Raw genomic sequence first — 20,155 nt, 5'->3', positions numbered from 1 at the left:
GCATAGAAAATTGGAACAGAGATCGACATACACATCATTTCCGCCCCTTTTATTGCTCATGAAAACCACACATTGCATGTTGTACAACTATACAGCGAGACTTTCAGAGATGGTAGTCCAGACTGCTGCACACACCGGTACCTCTAATGCCCAGTAGCACGTCCTCTTGCTCTGATGCATGCCTGTCTTTCTACAAGTTCATCAAGGCACTGTTGGTCCAGATTGTCCCACTCCTCAACGGCGATTTGGCGTAGATCCCTCAGAGTGTTTGGTGGGTCACGTCACCTATAAACAGCCGTTTTAAAGTCCCCATGTAACGTGAGACAACCTCGGACTGACCTGTGTTAAAATCACGAACTGTCATCACTTTACTGCGTAAAATATGTTGCTGTAGGTCTATGGCAAGCAACAGACGACGCCCGTTGTAAATACTATCCAGGAAAATTAGTGATGGAAACTAATAAAGCTAATGAAGTGAAAGGGGAGATAATCCAAGAAAATGCTTTGGAAAAATCTGCAGTACAGGAAAGGTTGCATAAAATGGGAGAGCATATGGTATCATCAAAGACCTCTGCAATAAGAAGTGCGTGTCAAAAAGTGCAAAAATGAAGCACTACAACACATAGTGTAGCCAGAATGTCTATATGGAAGCAAATTCCTGGAATTAAACTATAATATAGATAAATTAGAGACACTAGAAAGGCGAATTATGAGGAAAATGTTATGACCACAAAACGTAGCAGAGGATTGGAAATTACGAACTAATGCTGAAATATACCAAAATTTAGAAAATACGAATTAACGTAATGAGAAAAAGGAGACTCACGTTTTGGACATTTATTTTGAATGCCAGACAATAGATTAACTAATAATATTTTCTAATATTTGTGGCGTAAGAAGTCCACAACAAACTGCGTCAACGAAGGTAAAAGGGATTTAGAAAGAAACAATATAAAAAAGGAGATAGAGACAACGGAGAAAAAGTATAGTAAATGGAAGGCTTCAAAGGCAACATAGCTAGAAACACAGGTTCAAAATGGTATCAAGACAGAAAGAACGCGTTTTTGAAGAAAATAAAAGAACAAAGAATGAAGAACTGAAATTGGAACCTGGTCCTCAGATGGCCTACTCGCCACCAATGATAGAAAACAAGCAGCTTATGCTGATGGTCAAACTTACCGAAAGCGGACCCGTGTATGTCTGTCTCCATTACAATAGTAATTGTGGTAACTGACAGCACAAGCTGTGGGACGTCCAGTGTGGTGTTGGAACATATGCGTGGGGGTGTGTAACCCACATGTAGTTTCCTAACTAGACGCGTAACATTTTCTTCCCTGTCCAAGTCTATTCACTCAGTACTTAAACATATCTCAGGTAACTGCACTTCCCAATCATCAGAGCATTAATTTTTAACATTTTCTGTACAGATATACACTAGAAGATGCAACCTTAAAGTTGCTTAACTGGTTGTGTGGGTCTCTAATCGACGTAAATAAATAGAGCTACAGTGGACTATTGGACTTTTGAGCCACTTTCATATTCTAACAGTCTTAACACCTGTTTTTGAACACCTGTTGTACTGTATGATTTCTTAATCAATCATTTACAACTATTCTAGCTATGGCTTCCCTAGTTTTAGATTACCTACATATCTAAGTCTAGACACTCCACCTTGGTGTGCTGCCGCACTCTGATAAAGCTTTTAGTGAGCCTCGGCGGTCCCAAGCAAATCTGGTTGCTGCCCCAACTCTAATCAGCTATCAACCGGCAGCGGGGTCCTGATGCTGCTCCTGGTCCACACAACAGTCTGCTGCACGTGTCTGAACCGAGCCAGCGGGCTGCCGCCGTGTCCCCCACCACAGGCCACACACCCTCCCACTGCTGCGAAATACTGACATAGTACTCACGTTGTGTCATAGTATCTCCCTACTGTTGATCAAAATCATCATCTGCTAAAAGATGAGGCACTGCTGGTGGTGCGAGCGGAGAGAGATGGTCATTTTGTAACAGCTCATTCAGGGAAGAATTTCCCTAAATCACTCCAGGCAAATGCCGGGATGGTTCCTCTGAAAGGGCACGACCGACTTCCTTCCTCATCCTTCCCTAATCCGATGAGACCGATGATCACGCTGTCTGGTCTCCTTCCCCAAACAACCAAACCAATCAGGGAATAATGGAACGAGCTGGCCTAGCGGTGCAACGTTCTCCGCTGGAGGGAATCTCCGCGTCAGTCGCCATGGCGGATCTGTCCAGTCATCTAAGGGCCTGAGATCGATCGCAGTTCGATTGCATACACTTGCCGTCGCGCTATCTCAAGACACTGCGCCACGTGGGCACGGCGACACCTGATGGCACTGAATGTCTCCGTGGACAGTAGTCATGACGTTTAGCTTATAACTGTAGCTTCTTCATAATACAGGTGTTCCAAAATAATGTAATCGAGACGCCCTGCTACACCCGCAGGACAGGACAGGTAGTTAAAATTGCGGAAAGGGACCAGAATAAGTGACTGTCAGTTACTCTAGAACACACAACTTTATTATTTTATCAAACATTACAGGAGCCCAAAAAAAATTTTTTTTAAATACACAGCTTTCATCTTTGGTACTTAATTACCGGCTGAAAGCTACTTTAATTTAATAATGGCTGAAGGCCAATAACTTAAAACGCAAGCATAATCAGAAATTTAAAAGGCAAATCTTATCTTACAACTGTTCTTTATTTAGGCTGAAGGCCCAAAGAATCCGAGATTTTCAGAACAAACAATTTGAATCCAGAAATCGGCTGAAAGCGTAACAGTTATATCTAAACAACATTATTAAAAAAACAAAGGCATTACGTAAAACAGTTCTTAATTAGGCAAAACGCAACCAAAACAGAAATTTAAAAGGCAAAGCCTTATCTTAAAACAGTTCCTTAGTTAGGCTGAAGGCCCAAAAAAACAGACAAAAGTTAAATTCAAATCGGCTGAATGCCCAACACTTAAAACTCCATAACATTAATTTTTTTTAAATACCAAAGGCCTTACGTGAAACAGTTCTTTAATGTAGGCTGAAGGCCTTAAGAGCAAAACAACTCAAACTCAAAATCGGATGAAGGCCCAACACTTAAAATTCAACAACATTAAAAACTTTAAAATTCCAAAGGTCTTACGTGGAACAGTTCTTTAAATTAGGCTGAAGACCTAAAGAGTCTTACGACTTAAGGGCAAAAACAACCTTAATTTTTAAAAAATCGGCTAGAAGCCATACAGGTACAAACAACAAGAACAAATCAAAAAATGGCAGTACGCCCAAGGGCGCTCAGATGTTCGGAGGGTCGGCCTGGAATTCAGACACTAACGCTCGCTTAGGTGAGACAGGCAGTCGGGCCAACCATTCACGTTCCGACGACAACCCAACCGACCGACAGTCAACGGACCCACCGACAAGAAAACTTCCACTTCACCTGACCAGGGCACAGGTAGTTCAACGGAACAACATAGAAGATATTGGCGCCCACAACCAATCACACATGGAACTGTCAAACTACACACCGTGCTGGACAACCACAACACAATGAGGAAACTACAATGCCTGAAATTTACGTCAACGGACAGGGCAGGTAACCGGAACGTTAACGGCCACAAAGCAGAAGATTCCTCTGGTGTACTTCAGTTCAAATAACCAAATGCAGTGAAACTCCACCGAAGGGCGGCTAGAATTTTCCAACTTGAAAACCACGTTGTTGCTCGCGGGAATATCCAAACAGCCGACAACAAAAAATGGTTCAAATGGCTCTGAGCACTATGGGACTTAACATCTATGGTCATCAGTCCCCTAGAACTTAGAACTACTTAAACCTAACTAACCTAAGGACAGCACACAACACCCAGCCATCACGAGGCAGAGAAAATCCCTGACCCCGCCGGGAATCGAACCCGGGAACCCGGGCGTGGGAAGCGAGAACGCTACCGCACGACCACGAGATGCGGGCAGGTGACAACAAACTCCAAAGGACACAATGTGAACAGTCTTGACTTGTTGGTAGGTTAAATCCAAACTCAACTTTCGTGTCCAGGGTCAGTGAGCCATGAGCCTCGTAGAAATGGGAACAGCCGCACACACTCCGCGTAGTCACCGCCAGCGCCCCCGGCCAAACTACGTCCCGTGGAGAATTCCTCGCTGCTCCACGCCAATCAACCGACTGAAGGCCCGGAAATAGTCAAAGGACCAAATATACGTCGGCCGATGAGACGACCAACTGAACGACCAACCAACGGTCGTCCCCCTCCAATCTCCCTCCATCGGACAGTTCATGTGTATCGCCAGCGGTCGGCGAGCACCGACTGTTGGCGCCTCACGGGCGCTCCGTTCCCCGACTTCTCTGCTGATGCGTCCCGACTGCCCTGCCATACTCACGACAACCCGGCAATACTATCGATCGCTCCAGAGATGCTACGACAGTGCACTTATCGATACGCGCTGCTGATGCCACTCACAGGCAAGTAAGGCAAGAAGTTAGTGACGCCAGTAAAGGGAATAAGAAAACGAGGCGGCAGTACCGTAATAGAAGATGACAGACAATAAATGGGATAAAAACGAGCAGTGCACGCCTCATTAATACTCATTGAAACTGAATCTCTCTTCAATTATAGGAGGTAGAAGTACAGTACAATGTTTGTGGTGCATCTTAAAGTCCAACCAAAGGTGGTAAATGTTCGAAATGGCCTTCTTCCACAGCAAAACGCCGTAGATAACGACTTACATCAGGGCAGCATGTCAACTATGTTCCCCCTAATAGAATAGCATCACAGGCCTGCTCAGTTTTCTCTTTAAGATCAGCCAGTGTTTGTGGTCTTGCAGTGTAAGTGTGAATTGTGTTCTTGAGGGTACCCCACAGATAGAAGTCTAGACGGGATAAACCGGGAGATCGGTCTGGGATCTACACATTCCCGCTTCGTCCTATCGATATGGCAGGGAATGTCCGATCGAGAAATGTCCTCGCATCAGTGTGACAGTGAGGCGGCTCTCCATCTTGTTGAAAGTAATAATCTTCATTTTCAAGAAAGGCGTTAAGACCAGGAGTTATCATATGGGACATTTCTAAGTAAAAGGCCTCTTTGACAATGTTTTCAAAGAAGCAGATCCGATTAAACCCTCTAGAAGACAGGCCACACCAGACGGGTACTCCTGATTAGAATGCCTTTCGTGGGTTGCGTATGGATTCTCACTGGCCCAATACAGATAATTATGCCGGTTAATTGTTCCATTAAGTTTATAGGTGTCTTCATCCGACCAGAGAATTAGATGATTGAAATGTTGATGTTCTGCACATTTGTTAATGAATACTCGCAAAATTCACTTCCCCTATCAGTATCACCCCCGTTAAGAGCATGGGAAAGTCTTGGAATGTAAAGCTTAGATTTCCGAGATCGCAGAATTCTATGAACACTCCTTTTTCAGACCCCAGTCTCACGAGAGCATTATCTCACAGATTTCTTCGGGGACTGTGTGTACGCATGAGTTACTGCTTCAACTCTTTCGTGTCTGTTGAATATCTTTCTCTTCCACAGTGTCCCTTTTTCATGTCCTGCACCGTTCCTTCGATATAAAGCTTGTCTCGGATTCTTATAATTCTTACCGCTGTTTGTTCTGGTGTTCCAAAGTCAATCCTCCAATGACGTCGTATCTCACTCACATTTTTTTTTTCCAGTAACACTCCAGTACCCACTTCCGTGATCCAGCTATACCGTCTTGGTTATTTACAATCCGGAAACAACATAAAACGTTGTTATGTTTTCGCCGCCTTCTGATTTATTACCCGCAAAAATTGTAGTTTATCTTCTGCCGTTAGGTCAGATGATAGAAATGCCACTTGCAAGCTTACAGTAGCAGATTGACGGTGACCAACTTTAAACAGAACTTGATTAATTTTCACACACATTTATTGAAATAGTAAAAATCATAGACTTTACGTAACGTGATTCTGGCTGCTGTTTACAATTGACAATCTGAAGTTCCTTTGGTCTTGTTACGTTAATCTTATTCTCACATATCTCTGATACTTGACAAGTGTCTATACATTTCTCTTCATGGCTATGTACAGGAATATGATAATCTTATTAGGCGCAAACTGAAACTTGACTACAGACTAATGCAGGCTGACTCATCGGAGGTCTGTACAATCGTTATAATACCTCGAGCGTTCAGGTATCACTGCGCGAGTGTGATCCGCAAGGAGAAAAGGTTCTACGTTAGCAGCAATCTCATTGGCTGCGTTACATATTAATACGCGGATCGGCGGAAGCAGAATTTGGTCCATCTCTAAGACAGCGCCATCTCGTAGTGCGGAGATGGACGAGCGCTGCGCCTGCGCTGTTGTGCTTAGCGGGGCGCGCTCTATTGGGAAAGTTGTGTACGCGCTGACTACGCGGAACTATGTACACAACACTTTTTTTAAAGAATGAAAGAGATATTTAATGTCAAAAACTGTATACATTATTTTGGGACACCGTCTATATTCATCGTCACTGTGATCAACACAGCTATTTTCACGGTAAGTTCTGTCTTGTACAATCGGTTTGCGATTTAGTCCTAAATAAGGGCAGTCCAGACGATTTTTGTGCCCTCTTCACGCCTCCTACGAATCTCTTAGTGAAACTCGCCGTCTTCCAAAAAGCGTGACGCAGACGTACGCATGAATCGATCGAGTAATTTTCTCTGTCGCCTTTGTGTTGGCGGATGGTCACCTTCACGGCAAAAAGAAATGTGCCTGTGATCCGGGTGGATGGTGTCATCCTTCCTGTGGTGTAATCGTCCTGCGGAAAGACTTCCGCCGCACTTGTCGTTATACTGTGGGCCCGTGCTCCCAGCGGCGCGGCCCACTCTGTGTTACCGCCTCAGTCTCAACAGTCAGTGATGTATCCAGCAGGCCTGGCCACGACGTTGCTCGCGCTGCTGGCGAGAAATGTCACCTCGAGCCTCCACTGTGTCTGCAACGACATCGACTACGTCACCAACGGAATCTGTGATGGTGAAGGAGTGATATGGAAGATTTACTGCGAAGGTTTCGGTGAGTACGGTTTGGTACAGTATCGATTCACGCTTCGTCATCGAACATACAGTCATTAGCTACCCAGAGACGGTTTCACTTGCTAGTACTGTCGTCAAACGAGGTAAAACATTCTCGACTCAGCAGCAAACGACTATTTTTATTAAGGGAATAACTGCACGCGGTACTGGCGGAAGTAAAGCTGTGAGGACGGGGCGTGAGTTGTGCTTGGGTAGCGCAGATAATGTAGGTCACCAGTAAAATGCCAGGTGCCATCTATGAAAACAATTGGCGGTCCGTTGACATTCTCCAATGCATGCGACTCCTCAGCAGTTATATATTCAGTAAAGCGTACTATACGGCCCAAATATTTCCAGTCCCCAAGATGCAGGCCAAACACGTGATGAAACTCTGTAATAGATTTATCTGGCAAGGGCATCTCTTCTAAGTGAAATACACCACGCTGACGTCTTCAAGACAGGCCAGCGGACTCAGTTTGCCTGACATTAACCGAAAGTGTACTGCATTATATATTAAACGAATCACCCACTTGTTGGACAAGGAACCTCTCAGCGTAACCAGTTGGCTCTTCCGAACCTTACAACCCACTGATTTGCACCCACCCATTGATGTACATTACAAACTACGACATGTCAAGCAGTTTTTTCTTGAAGTAAACTATTTCGATGGACATTATTTCACGCAGGATTTACCGACGACGCACCTGTTATTAAAAAGATGGACATCTCCAATAGTCCGGAATCCCACTGAACTTAAATGCCCGAGTGTTCACTGGAAGGCAGTTTGGGACAACATAAGTTTAACCGTCCACACTGCTGAGGTGGCGTCCACATGGTATAAAGTGGTAAACGATGTTATACCCACTAATGAAAGGTTGCATAGAATCGGCTAATGTGACAGTGATAAATGCGTCCGCTGTGGTCTGGTCGACACCTTACGCCATCGCTTCACTTGTGGCGGCCATCCCATTAACTGGAAATGGGTGCATCAGAGGCTTGGCCTGATTACCCGCAGCAGCCCAGCCAGCCACTGCACCGACATCCTGCTCTGGCCGGACACGAAACATTTTCCCGCTACCAAGAACAACACCGTGATGTGGCTGTTAGGACAGTTTGTGACACTTGTCATCATCCACAATAGTGAAAATAATCTCATTAGTTTCAAGGCTTATATGAGAAGGGCACGTTGGAAGATGAAACGTTACCCAAATTTCAGGACGATGTTTGGTAACATGTTAGACATACTGTTTGAAGAACAAGGCGTATGGTAATTCTCCACGCCGGTAAGGACACAAACCACGTGCAAGACTATGTAGCGAACAAAATACACTACGAACAAGGGGTTACACCTGTTCCTAGGACTGCTCCCGACTTCTCAATGGTGTTATTAACTTCATTTGACGTTTTCCTTAATTTATGTTGCCTGTGCATGTCTTTGTTATTCGTTTGTATGCTCCAAATGACTTTCTGTGAAGAATTTGGACGGTTGTGAATCAGTTGACAGAACTGCAATTCTAATATATATATTGTAATTCTCTTTAATATGTTTGCGTTTTCGTTCTATGTCTCTGTCTGGACTGAAGATGCTCTTGTCAGTTTAATATTTTTGTGTTTTGTAAGCTTACAAATGGCGCTATATGGCACTATATTGAAATGTGTTCTTCAGTCTATTGTAGGATACAATTCGCGTTGAAACAGTTCCAGTACTTCATTTTTTTTTTGTTTTTGTACTTCTGTGCTTATATGATTGTTTTAATAAAGAAAAAAAAAGATGGTAGAACACTTGCCCGTGAAAGGCAAAGGTCCCGAGTTCGAGTCTCGGTCCGGCACACAGTTTTGATCTGCCAGGAAGTTTCATCATGAAGTATGCTTTGAAAAATACCCGTCCATAGCTGAGATAACGTTTTTATTGAGTCCAAATCGTTTCCCATATGTGCGAGACTAGGTGGAAAGCAGAGGTTGCCAGACGTGACGGATATTTTTTTGAACACCGAGGCGTGTTCGTGGGGAGGTTGTGAAGTGTCTTGTCACATTCGGGCCCTTTATATACTGTATATAATTATGCGTTTCACATAATATGTAGATTCACACACTACAATACAGAGCAGCTATAAATGGATGTAGCGAATACAAAGAGTGTGAAGTTCTTCCATTTGCAAATTAACTATATTTATTCATATGAGATGTAGGTTTATTGTAATATTGAAGTTGCTTAACTAAAATAAAAGTACTTCGATGGAGTCCCTATTTTCGGTTAACAGTGATAACTACCCGCAGTCCTATCAGGAGCCATGATAGTGCCATGGATTACGGGCGACATCTTCAGAGCTAGCAGTAACCCGCAGTGGGTAGAAAATGGTTTAAATGCTTGTTGAGGAGAATGACCGCCGAGATAACCTCATCTCGGCTCCTTCGAGGAAGAATGTACTTGTACGACTCTGAGGTCACTCCTCGCGGCTAACCTTCTGTTTCTTTACAGAGATATTAAGTCTTCTTCTTTTTTTCTTAACTTCACAGCAGAGGGCTCTCACTGTCTGTTTTCTCACGCATTTGCTCAAAAAGATTTCAGCCGGACTTGTCAATTATTATTCTATCCGTTCGTAATCAGCTGGAAGAAAAGCTTTTGCGCGCCAGAAGGCCCTAAAGTTACTGACACATGAAATTACACTGAGGTGACAAAAATCATGGCATAGCGACATGCACTTATACAGATGACGGTAGTACCACGTACACAAGGTGTAAAAGGACGTTTCCGACGTGATTATGGCCGCACGAAAGGAATTAACAGATGCTGGACGTGCAGTGATTGTTGGAGCTTGATGCATCGGACATTTCATTTTGGAAATCGTTAAGGAATTCAGTATTTCGAGATCCACAGTGTCAAGAGGGTGTTGAGAATACTAACTTTCAGGGATTGATATCACCACGGACAACGCAGTGACCGACGGCCTTCACTTAACGTTCGAGAGCAGCGGTGTTTGCATAGAGGTTTCAGTAGAGTTTTCGGTGCTTAGAGACAAGCAACACTTCCTGATACAACTGCAGAAATCGATGTAGGACAAACGTACGACGAATGTATCCGTTAGGACAGTGCGGCGAAATTTGGCGTTAGTGGGCTATGGCAGCAGACGACCGCCAGTGTGTCTTTGCTAACAGCATGATACTGCTTGCCGTGCCTCTCTCCTGAGCTTGTGACCATAGGGTTTCCCCTCCTAAGTGATTCGAAACCCGTGGCCTGATCAGATGAGTCAGATTTCCGTTGGTAAGAGCTGACGGTAGGGTTCTAGTGTGGCGCTGACCCCACGAAGCCATGGACCCAGGTTGTCAACGAGACACTGTGCAAACTGATGGTGACTCTGTAATGGTGTGAGCTGTGTTTATATGGAATGGACGAGGTGCTCTGGTTCAAAGGAACCGATCAATGGTTGAAAATGACTATGTTTGGCTATTTGGAGACCATTTGCAGCCAATTTTTATGGATGATGTTGCGCCATGTAACTGGTGATTTTTTGAAGAACCTTCTGGACATTTCGAGCGAATGATGTTGCTAGCCAGAGTACACTATTGGAGGGTAGTCCTGTTAATAGGAAAAGCTAATCAGTAGAGTTACCCTTTTTACAGGCTTTGACCATACGTTGAGCTAATGGAAAAGAAAATCAGACTATTGACTTTCTATAACTAACTAACTTAAATACTAAAATACTTAGATACAAAAGTACACACTTATTTACACTGAACATTTCACTTCAACAAAACCTCTTCCTTACCGGAATTTACTTTCAAAAGCTATTACTCTCATTATTTATGACTATTTTATACATACAAATATTTTAAATACAAAATATCACCAAGAAGTTGTTTAACGTAATAAACTATTTTGATAGTATTTTACATATGTAAACGTAGGCTTCCGAGGCCGTTGTCACAGTCAATAAAATTCTTCAGGGTTTCAGTCCGCATTGTCATCTGTAAACTTCCGACGTATCGGCGACTGTTGCAAAGCGCCTTCCTCAGGCTGTATTGCAATACACCCTGAGGAAGGCGCCTTCAACAGTCACCGGAACGCCGGAATTTTACAGATGACAATGCGGTCTCAAACCCTGAAGAATTTTATTGACAGTATTTTACACACATTACTTACATACAATACAAATAACTTCAACCTCCAGTATATCACATTTTATCATATAGTACCAATAGGAAAAAATTTTAAAGCAAAAAATTTAAAAAGTATAGATGAACTATAAACAAATAGTATAATACACAGTGTCAAACACATCAGTCATTCTGCTCCAAGCTACAAGATTCTCTTCATATTTATATGCAATGCCACCATTTTAAACAGATTTTCGTGTTTTCTTTAATTCATTAAATTCCTGCATTTTTCGACCCATACACCAACATATGGCTATTTGCGGTTGCTATGGTTTGCACAATTACCGGCTTTCCAGAGGTTTTCTTTGCTTGTGTTAAGAATAAGGACAAGACTCATTGTCTCCATGACAGTAATTATGGGGCTGGAAAGGATAGCTACACATCTTTTGATACATGGCTGCCTTGACAGCACAGATTTGGGTAAATAATTGTATCTACGTGTCAAGCAGACTTAATGCATTACCTGCAACGACATAGTGTTCTAACACTACAACATAAAACATTATCTGCATAAATGTGATTAAGTTTCACCACGCTATGCAACTGTCAATATGCACTTGCACAAATACCGATCAGCCTCTCCCATTCAATCTACAATTATTTTCCTCCATAACACTTTTACGATTTTTGAGGTGAGTTATGTACAAAATACTCTGCAGCATGTGTAGATGTCGAAGCGTTTCCAACTCCAGCAACAGCTTCAGTTCTCACATCATTGCCCCTATACTTACTGCACTAAAATGCTTACTGATCATGTATGCTATTTGACTCTCACAGGCAAGGCACGTGACGTCTCTGTGTGTGTAAGGTGCAGCTGGCAATCTGAGACAGGCAGAGGACGCAGCACATCAACAGACGCTGCCGGCATGGCATTCTGCTGCTGTGCAGTCTGTTCCTATGTTCATTTGCAGCTATGCATCGAGATGTGGTGCTGACGCATATGTGGGCTCAAGAGACACGTCATTCCAGTATTTGACGCGGTGATCGCTAGATGGCGCAGCAGGCGACTGTGTAACCTATGTGAAACCTTAATATCGTAATTTAAATGAAGTACAGAATATAAATGTATTTGCAGCTGAATTATTAGCATCAGTACAGCTCATCTTATAACTGAACTAAAAGGGCTTTAACTGATATCAATATGACACAGCAATAAGATCCTAATAAACTTATATGAAACAAGTGATCTAATTTTATGTAATGCTCTACCAAAGTGGTAATTCGCAATGATTTGCTGGGCGTAGTTCGTGTCTCTGTTTAATTGGCACACACGTTCTCAGAATATAAAGAACATCATTATCAAATAAATTATGGACCATATGTGAAGTCAAAATGATGATAGACAATTATTCTCATAATGACGGTAACAAGTAATAACAACAGATTACTCGGCTATACAAGAGAAAAAAGATACGAAGTAAGTGATAATGCAAAAGACATAAAAAACATATAATTAATGTTTAAAACTGCCTGTGGCTCAGTACCATGATACTAATACTCTCCACTACCAGGTTGACATTCCCGCTCTTAAGAGCAGAATCGTGCAGATTAAGTAATTATGTGCTATGCACATAGCACCAGTGAAATGAGTCCTCGTATGTGTCCAATTCAAGGTGTAAATATTACCCAAGGTCTAGGTTAAAACGGGTGTAAAATAGGAACCAATGTGATAAAACTGTCTCCCTCAGACAAACCGTAATAATTTATTTCTGTATGTCTATTTTATGTAATGTGCACGTGTTTGAAAAGAATATGATGTAATTTTTGAGGGCTAGGTGTGAATGTAACGATACATCGATTACCACCAACAATTTAACAGTAAATCCTAGTATAATTATATGATTAGTGTGCTTATCTGCTTTTCTCAATTTCCACAGGCATGATAAATGTATGAGTTTGTAGTATATACCAACTGCAATAAGTTGTCGCTCAGGACTTAGGTAGTAATGTTACCCAGGTCTCAGGTGTAGCAGGTAAATGACAGGAAACAAATATGAGTAAACTGCTGTTTACAATATATATATATATATATATATATATATATATATATATATATATACAGAGAGTAGTTGTAAAGACGAGTCATAGTTGTTGCCTAATTCTAAGTGGTAATGTTGCCAAGGTGTAGATTATAGCAGGTATAAGATAGGAATTAAAATGATTAATCTGCCTATCTAGAACCGAGTATAATAACGTATTCCTGAATATCTGCATTGTACATCATGAACATGTGCCTGAAAAGATATAGCAGCAGTTCAACCAGGTGTCAGTCTCAACATATGCCTTGGTTACTGGCTTATATTAAATATAAAATAACAGTATGAAAGTCCTGAGTATTCAAGTTGATTCCTGTTTGGTCCTATTTGATGCTGGAGACATGATTTCAAGATATTGTCAGTTCTGAAGCCTACTGTGATATTACATTATTTAATGTAGTGCTCAGTTTCTTCAGATATAATCCCTCTGTAAGGCCTGGAACTGTATCATTTACTTTCCTTTTTATAGTTTTTTCTAAAGAATTGTTTATTTTTACTTCATTTATTGACAACATTATCACACCTGTTTCTTTGTAATAGTTAATTTTTGTTATCTATTTAAATATCAGAAGCTGCTTCAGAATCACATTTTGTGGCAATGGCACCTTAAGTAACTGCTGTACTCTTGTGCAGCAATAAGACATCTTATATTGAACAGCATTTATGATGGTGTTTGTACATATTAGTTTGTGATAAATACTTAATATGTGTTATACCTTTAGTAGGCTCTTATTATCATTTTATCTTCAGTTATGTCATTTCATTGTCAGTTATTTAACAGTCAGAGTTTTGGTCGTTCAATTTTTTAAGATGGACTGTACTGGTGAATTTTAAATATATTTATATCCTGTTTTTCATTTAAATTTCATTAGAATATTAAAATTTTACGTAAGTTACACAGTCGTCTCCTAGCACCGTCTAGACATCATCGCCTCAAGCAGCTCATCAACGGTAACAGCCATCAGACATGTCATTACTACAGTTGTGGCAACTCATGTTTAGGTGATGTGTATTTCAAATACTGTGTTTCTTGAGCATTGTAATGACTAACAGCTGCAATACTATACTCATATACCATGTTGTAATAACGTACTTTACGATGGTTTCTACTATAAGATAACACAAATAGTGATTAAACTGTGTCAGTTACTAAATTTTAAAGCATAACATATTAAGTAAAACGATAACTGTTACATGTATATATTCATTCTAGTGGATAGTTCTGAGTTTTGTAAATATGTTCCCTCATTTTCACTGCCTCTTTCTTACCTTAACATACGTTTTTCTGTTTTATGACCTTCGTTGTACTTCATTTGTCGTGAACGATACAAAGTTGTTTCACCTATACATAATGTATCGATGTTGCCTCTTTTAAAAAAGATTTTAAAGATGTGTTGAGCTGTTGTGGTAATTACAATATCAAGAATATTTTTATGGTACGCCTCCTGTTCTTACATCTTGTTATATGCATTTGAACTTTGCTATAGCTTTGTGTGCAATTTCGTATTTTGGATCTGTAATTTGGTTTGTATAAGCTGTTTATGTTGCTGTATTCATTTCGGCAATTTTAAATCTTAGATGTGAAGATGGCTTGTGTGCAGCAGAAACTGTTAATCAATATAAAAAGTTATTTGTTATCTTGACTTCGAGGACTTTCAACCCCTAATATAAAAAAGTCTTATATTTGTTGCATAACATATTGAAAAGTCGAAGTACCTCAAACAGAATGCACTTCCCCGTGGTAACAATCATAGATCCTGAATAACTTGGTTCATACGGAAAAAGACTGAAGCTTTCTGCACATGTTATGCGATGGACCACGGTTCAAGGCAATCACATGGAGTAAATATTGACTTATGAGTAAATTACAACTAATGATCACAGAAATAGTTATTAAATGGAGTGCAATCAAATTGTTCATGAAATGTTTTTTTTTTTTTTTTAACGTGCGACGTAGCATGGATAGAGAGTCCTCCAACATATGTAGAAGTAACCATGGAGAATTAGTTTGGCGCTCTTAATGTTTGTGTTTTGTGTTAATTACCTAGCAGAAACTTTTAACACAAATCTCAAGTTGTGGAGGTGTCTATATCGAAGTGCTACATGAAAAAGCTGCAGATGCTGATACGATTTGAGACTGGTGCCTAGAGAGACAACTTGGTTGGAAAGTTCATAAATAAAAAATTCGGCAGGTCACAAATCCGAACATGTCAGCTCGTAGAAATTGTTGGGTATAACAATTTGTGGAGATATGATGTGGTACTGCGACACTGGAATAATAGCTGGAGAAGCAAGTACTAGAGTATGGTCCGTTAGTAGAAAACTGGAAAAGGAATCAGTGTATACATGCGGATGAGAATAAAACGGTTGTTACTCGAGTGTATAGGATCAATATCAAATGTGACTATCTGGCGACATCAAACATACATACAGAGGGCAAAACGGATGGTCATAGGCTTCTTTCAGGGCGTCATGGGAAACTTGCAGAAGCAATACTGCAGAAGTTGGAGATTACCTACACCACAAGAGACTCCGAAGTATCAAAATCAGTACTAAGCGAGGATTCTGTGATTAAACTAGAGCCAACTACGCATCATTCGCTTAGGCACCACGAAGACAAGGTTAGACTAATTACCTCAAGGCCAGAGTAATTTAGGAAGTCATTCTTCCAGTGCACCTGTACACAGTTCTGCCATCTTTGACATCAGCTGTGGCTCTAATCTGGCTGGTCGTCTAGTCGAACAGTGCTTGGATGTGAGGGGAGGATATGTCGTTCAGTGCTACCTCAGCTCTGTCTCAGAGGTCAGTTGCTGCTGACTGGTGGCTTGCCAGTCTCTCAGCAACCTGCGACAAAATGTTTACAGTGGCTGGCAGAACTGGGGAAAATCCTGATCAGGGGAAACTTCTAAGCTCTGTATCCACCGTATTGAAGTATGGCGTGACAGCATGGGCACCATGTAGTCTTGAACTTATTTGTGCAAATATAATGCCTGAGTCGAACATATGGCAGAGTCATCAGCTTGACAAGTCGGAAGTGCAGTGAAGACTGTCCAAATTAACGGATATGGAATATGTGTCAGATGGAACACTGTAGTACGACGCTAGGTGCTGGGCGTGCATGACAGTGACGAATGCCTTCTCTCTCCTTGGAGCGTCAACACAGGGAAACGTCTGTCGTGATGCTGAAGTCAAAACAGGGACTCGTCTGGAAAGACGACGTGTTTAACCTTTCAGAAGGTCGTCGTGCAGCACACCATTACTTGCGAGCCTTTCTCTGTGTCCGCGTTGAGGGTACCCACCACCACGGTCGCCTTGCCGACGGTCAGCTGAAACACTGATCGTGGAAACATGTGGCGCAGCTGACACCATGTTGACGTTTATTCATTTCATGGTGTTGTGATTTTAATAGTTGATAGCGTTGATGTAGCTAGAACTAGAGTGGCTGCCTAGCTGGGATGTTAGCAGATATTTACATAATCCACTTACAACAAACATTTTTCAAGGTTGACAGTCACATAAACAACAAACTCGTCTACTACAAAAGGTAATGTTGATAGTACAATAATTCTTTCTGATGGTACCTATGGGTAAATTGTCACATTAGCATCACATCTGAGCAGCATCAACAGAAACGTTCAATTCACTGTTGTGCATGAGACGAGCAACAGCACCAATTTCTTAACTTAAAAATCACCAACAAGAACCACAAACACCATTTTCAAAATTATAGAAAATCGACAACTACTCATGTGTGTATCAACAGCTCATCTTGTCATCCAAATCAGCATAAGATGACATATTTTAGCTCCACACTAAATGGCATACGTAAGACTGCACTTGAACAGTTGAAAAAGAAAGCAATGTCAATAAAATCATAGCCTCAAAATACTGATACAGCTCTCTCACGATAGATAGACTATCACGAAAGTCCAAAAACTGTCAGACAACAAAGCTTCTCATCAGAGAACAAAGCACTTAACACAAAATAAAGTAAAAAGCACTAGAAATATGCACTACTTTTCTTAGGGAGCATATCTTACAAAACAAAAACGCAATCTGTTTAAAAACACAAACATTTAGATAAGCTTCCACACAAATAAAGATCTTGAGCAGATAGCAATTCACAACTTAAAGAATAAAGAACCCCTGTACAGAAAATCTGCCTGATACAAACTCAGCTGCGAAAGCTGCCCTTCCTACTATATAGGATGAATTGAAAGGAGCTTTGTGACTCATTTGAAAGAGCATATAGATGTCATACGTTTGAACAACAGAAAGAAATTGATGTGCACAATGTGCACAACTATCCACAATCACGGAGTAAAAAGCACTGAAGACCACATACAAGTATGACATGTTGCTGGAAAATGTGGCTTTATGAATTTGCTCGTAGAGATTGAAATATATGTACATAAAAGCAAATCACCACGAAGTCTGATCAATGAATAGACTGAGCTAGTCAGTGGCGCCTTTCTTGAAAATTTCATTCACCTACTTTCTAGTTTAAAATAAGCACAACACCATTTCACAGTAACAAGATGCAGGCACTAACTCAACATGAAATAGTGCATAAAATATAACACCTTGCTTATTTATACAATGTCTTCAACTAGCTATGAAGCTTTAATATAATGTCCACTATTGTGATATTCAATTATGTACATCTATCCCTCATCATTTACTTTGATTGCTGTGTATACTACAATATTTATGTGCCATTCCAGTAACGGTTTATAACAAACTGGCTTGTTTATTTGTTCATCTTGATTTTCATCGGTTGTCATTTAATATAGCTTGCAAGTAATGAAACGTTTGTAGTTTGTAAAATTTCTACTGTCACATCAAGTTACATACCAAAATATCTCTGAGAATGAAATTCTTTAGCATTTTTATGGTTGTGAAATAGCCACACTTCCATGTAGTAAGATTTCTGGTGTTCATGAGCGGTGCTTACACTGAGTGTGTACACATACAAGATTGATTATTTAATCCATAATTGGGAATAACTCAAAATATAAATGAGATACAGCCAAATGCCTTAGATAAAAGATATAACTGACAAAGAGGGTAACGCATTGCTACTAACTGCCATGACTTACAACGTCACTTTCAAGATTATTTGGAGAATAAATTTATTCATTTAAATGGGAACCCTAATATTTGATTTAAGATTTGGAAAGAGTAACAACTTTTACCTACGAAATGATACACTATACAGAGTCATGGCAAGGTTTAACGGATGTCAAATAAGCAAAGTTGTTTTTAGTTGTGCTACTTATTAACTCAGAATAGAGGAGTGATGCAGAAAAATACATAGTTAGATATAAATTAGAAGGGGCATGAGGGGTCATGTATGATTACCAATAACAGTTATCTTAAAGGTAATTATTGACAGTCATTCGAAGGCTGAGTTCTGTTTCAGGGAAATCCCTATTTGTGATGTCGGATTTTCAAAGAACAAAGAGAAACTCTAACTTTAAATTTTAAGTACGGTGTTTATTGACAAAAATAAATACATCTCAACTAACAAATGTTATTTTGACATCTTCAAGACAGAACAAACATCCATAAGATGGCTGGTTACTGTTATCATTAATTTACAGTCGCTGATTGAGTCTCGTCACATCTCATTCCTCAGGACGTCGCTCCGAATTTCTATCTGACATTATATTGTGCTTTATCCCTCCACTATTCTGAGTGAGGCCCCTCACATCTCATTCCTCAGGACGTCGCTCGGAATTTCTGTCTGACATCATATTGTGCTTTATCCCTCCACTATTCCAAGTTAATCCCTACTACAACTAAAAACATATTTGCTTATTTGACCTTCATTAACCCAGGCTATGATCTTGAATAAGCATTATTTTAAAAGCAAAATTTTCCGCTCTTTTCAAATCTTAAATCAAACAATGGATCCAATTAAAAAAGGAGAAACACTTTAAACTTCAAATATAGGGCACCATCACTCCAAGAAATTTGCAGCACATGGGGGAATAAAAGAGGAAATTAATCCAAACTGCCAGAAAAAGATGTACCTTAAGGTGAACAAGCCATCCAATGATGAACCTATCGATTCGAAACCGGCAACAGCGCACTGTAAAAGGTGTCTGGTTACTGTTATCTTTTCTGCAAACTTCAACCTGTGGTCAATAAAACCTGTCTAAGCAGCTGGTACGGTAGCCTCACGGTGACTGACCACCGTTCCGCAGATGATTACTGGGTGCACGAGACGTGCGAGACCCTCGCGCCGCCGTCCGTGGCAGCGCTGGCCCTGGCACGCCTCGTGCCGCGCAGCTGGAGCCGCGGGCTTTCCCCGCCCGTGGAGTGGGAAACCCCGCGACCTGCAGGGGGAGTCCAGCGGCCTGCAGGGGGAGTCCCGCGGCCTGCCGGGGGATCCCCGGGTCCCGCGGCAGAAGAGTGGTGCGGCGGCGCCCTGGCGGCGGTCCGCGGCCTTCAGGGACAGCAGGCCAGGGAGCTGTTCTATACAGACTTTCCGTGCCGCATCGCTACCGACTGCATCGACTCCTGCCGTGTACACGGGTGAGTATGACACTGAAGGCCACATCTAGTAATCGTACGCTTGATCCTCTCCTCTGCTTCTTAAATTTATTCTCTACACTGCCATCTACTTTTCTCATTTTCTCAGACTGACTTCCATCAGTAAACATTGGTCACTTCGTACGAGACACTGGATAAACGCTTGTGACTCCTGTATACGCGAGGGACGTTTCATAAATGATGCGCACTAACTTTTTGTTTCACTTACACATTTACTTATTTATTGCTTTTTCAATATATCTTTACAGTCCTTGAATATATTCTGCCTGCTTCCGTATAACTGAACCCCAACATCTCAGAAGCCCTATTATTCCATCCAAGACATCACTTCCTTTCGTCTATCGAATGGGTTGA

The 20,155-nt window shown here is 41.2% G+C and overlaps 1 protein-coding gene across 4 annotated transcripts in view; it reads left to right on the top strand.

Annotated features, from left to right (window-relative positions):
• The window catches only part of LOC126236531 (uncharacterized), a 350,541-nt gene that overhangs the window by 171,011 nt on the left and 159,375 nt on the right, over window positions 1-20,155 (top strand). For 3 of the 4 annotated variants that reach the window (XM_049945903.1, XM_049945901.1, XM_049945900.1), the window contains exons 1-2: window positions 6,872-7,053; window positions 19,453-19,783. In XM_049945903.1, the coding sequence (XP_049801860.1) occupies window positions 6,900-7,053; window positions 19,453-19,783 (485 nt within the window). In that variant the 5' untranslated portion in view covers window positions 6,872-6,899. Of the gene's footprint in view, window positions 1-6,871; window positions 7,054-19,452; window positions 19,784-20,155 lie in introns of those variants that run through there. The other variant, XR_007544933.1, reaches the window with a different exon arrangement.

The sequence above is a fragment of the Schistocerca nitens genome, chromosome 2 (assembly GCF_023898315.1).
Source record: "Schistocerca nitens isolate TAMUIC-IGC-003100 chromosome 2, iqSchNite1.1, whole genome shotgun sequence".
Taxonomy (NCBI): Eukaryota; Metazoa; Arthropoda; class Insecta; order Orthoptera; family Acrididae; genus Schistocerca; species Schistocerca nitens.
The sequence above is the reverse complement of the archived record's forward strand: the minus strand, read 5'-3'. Positions and strand labels throughout refer to the sequence as shown.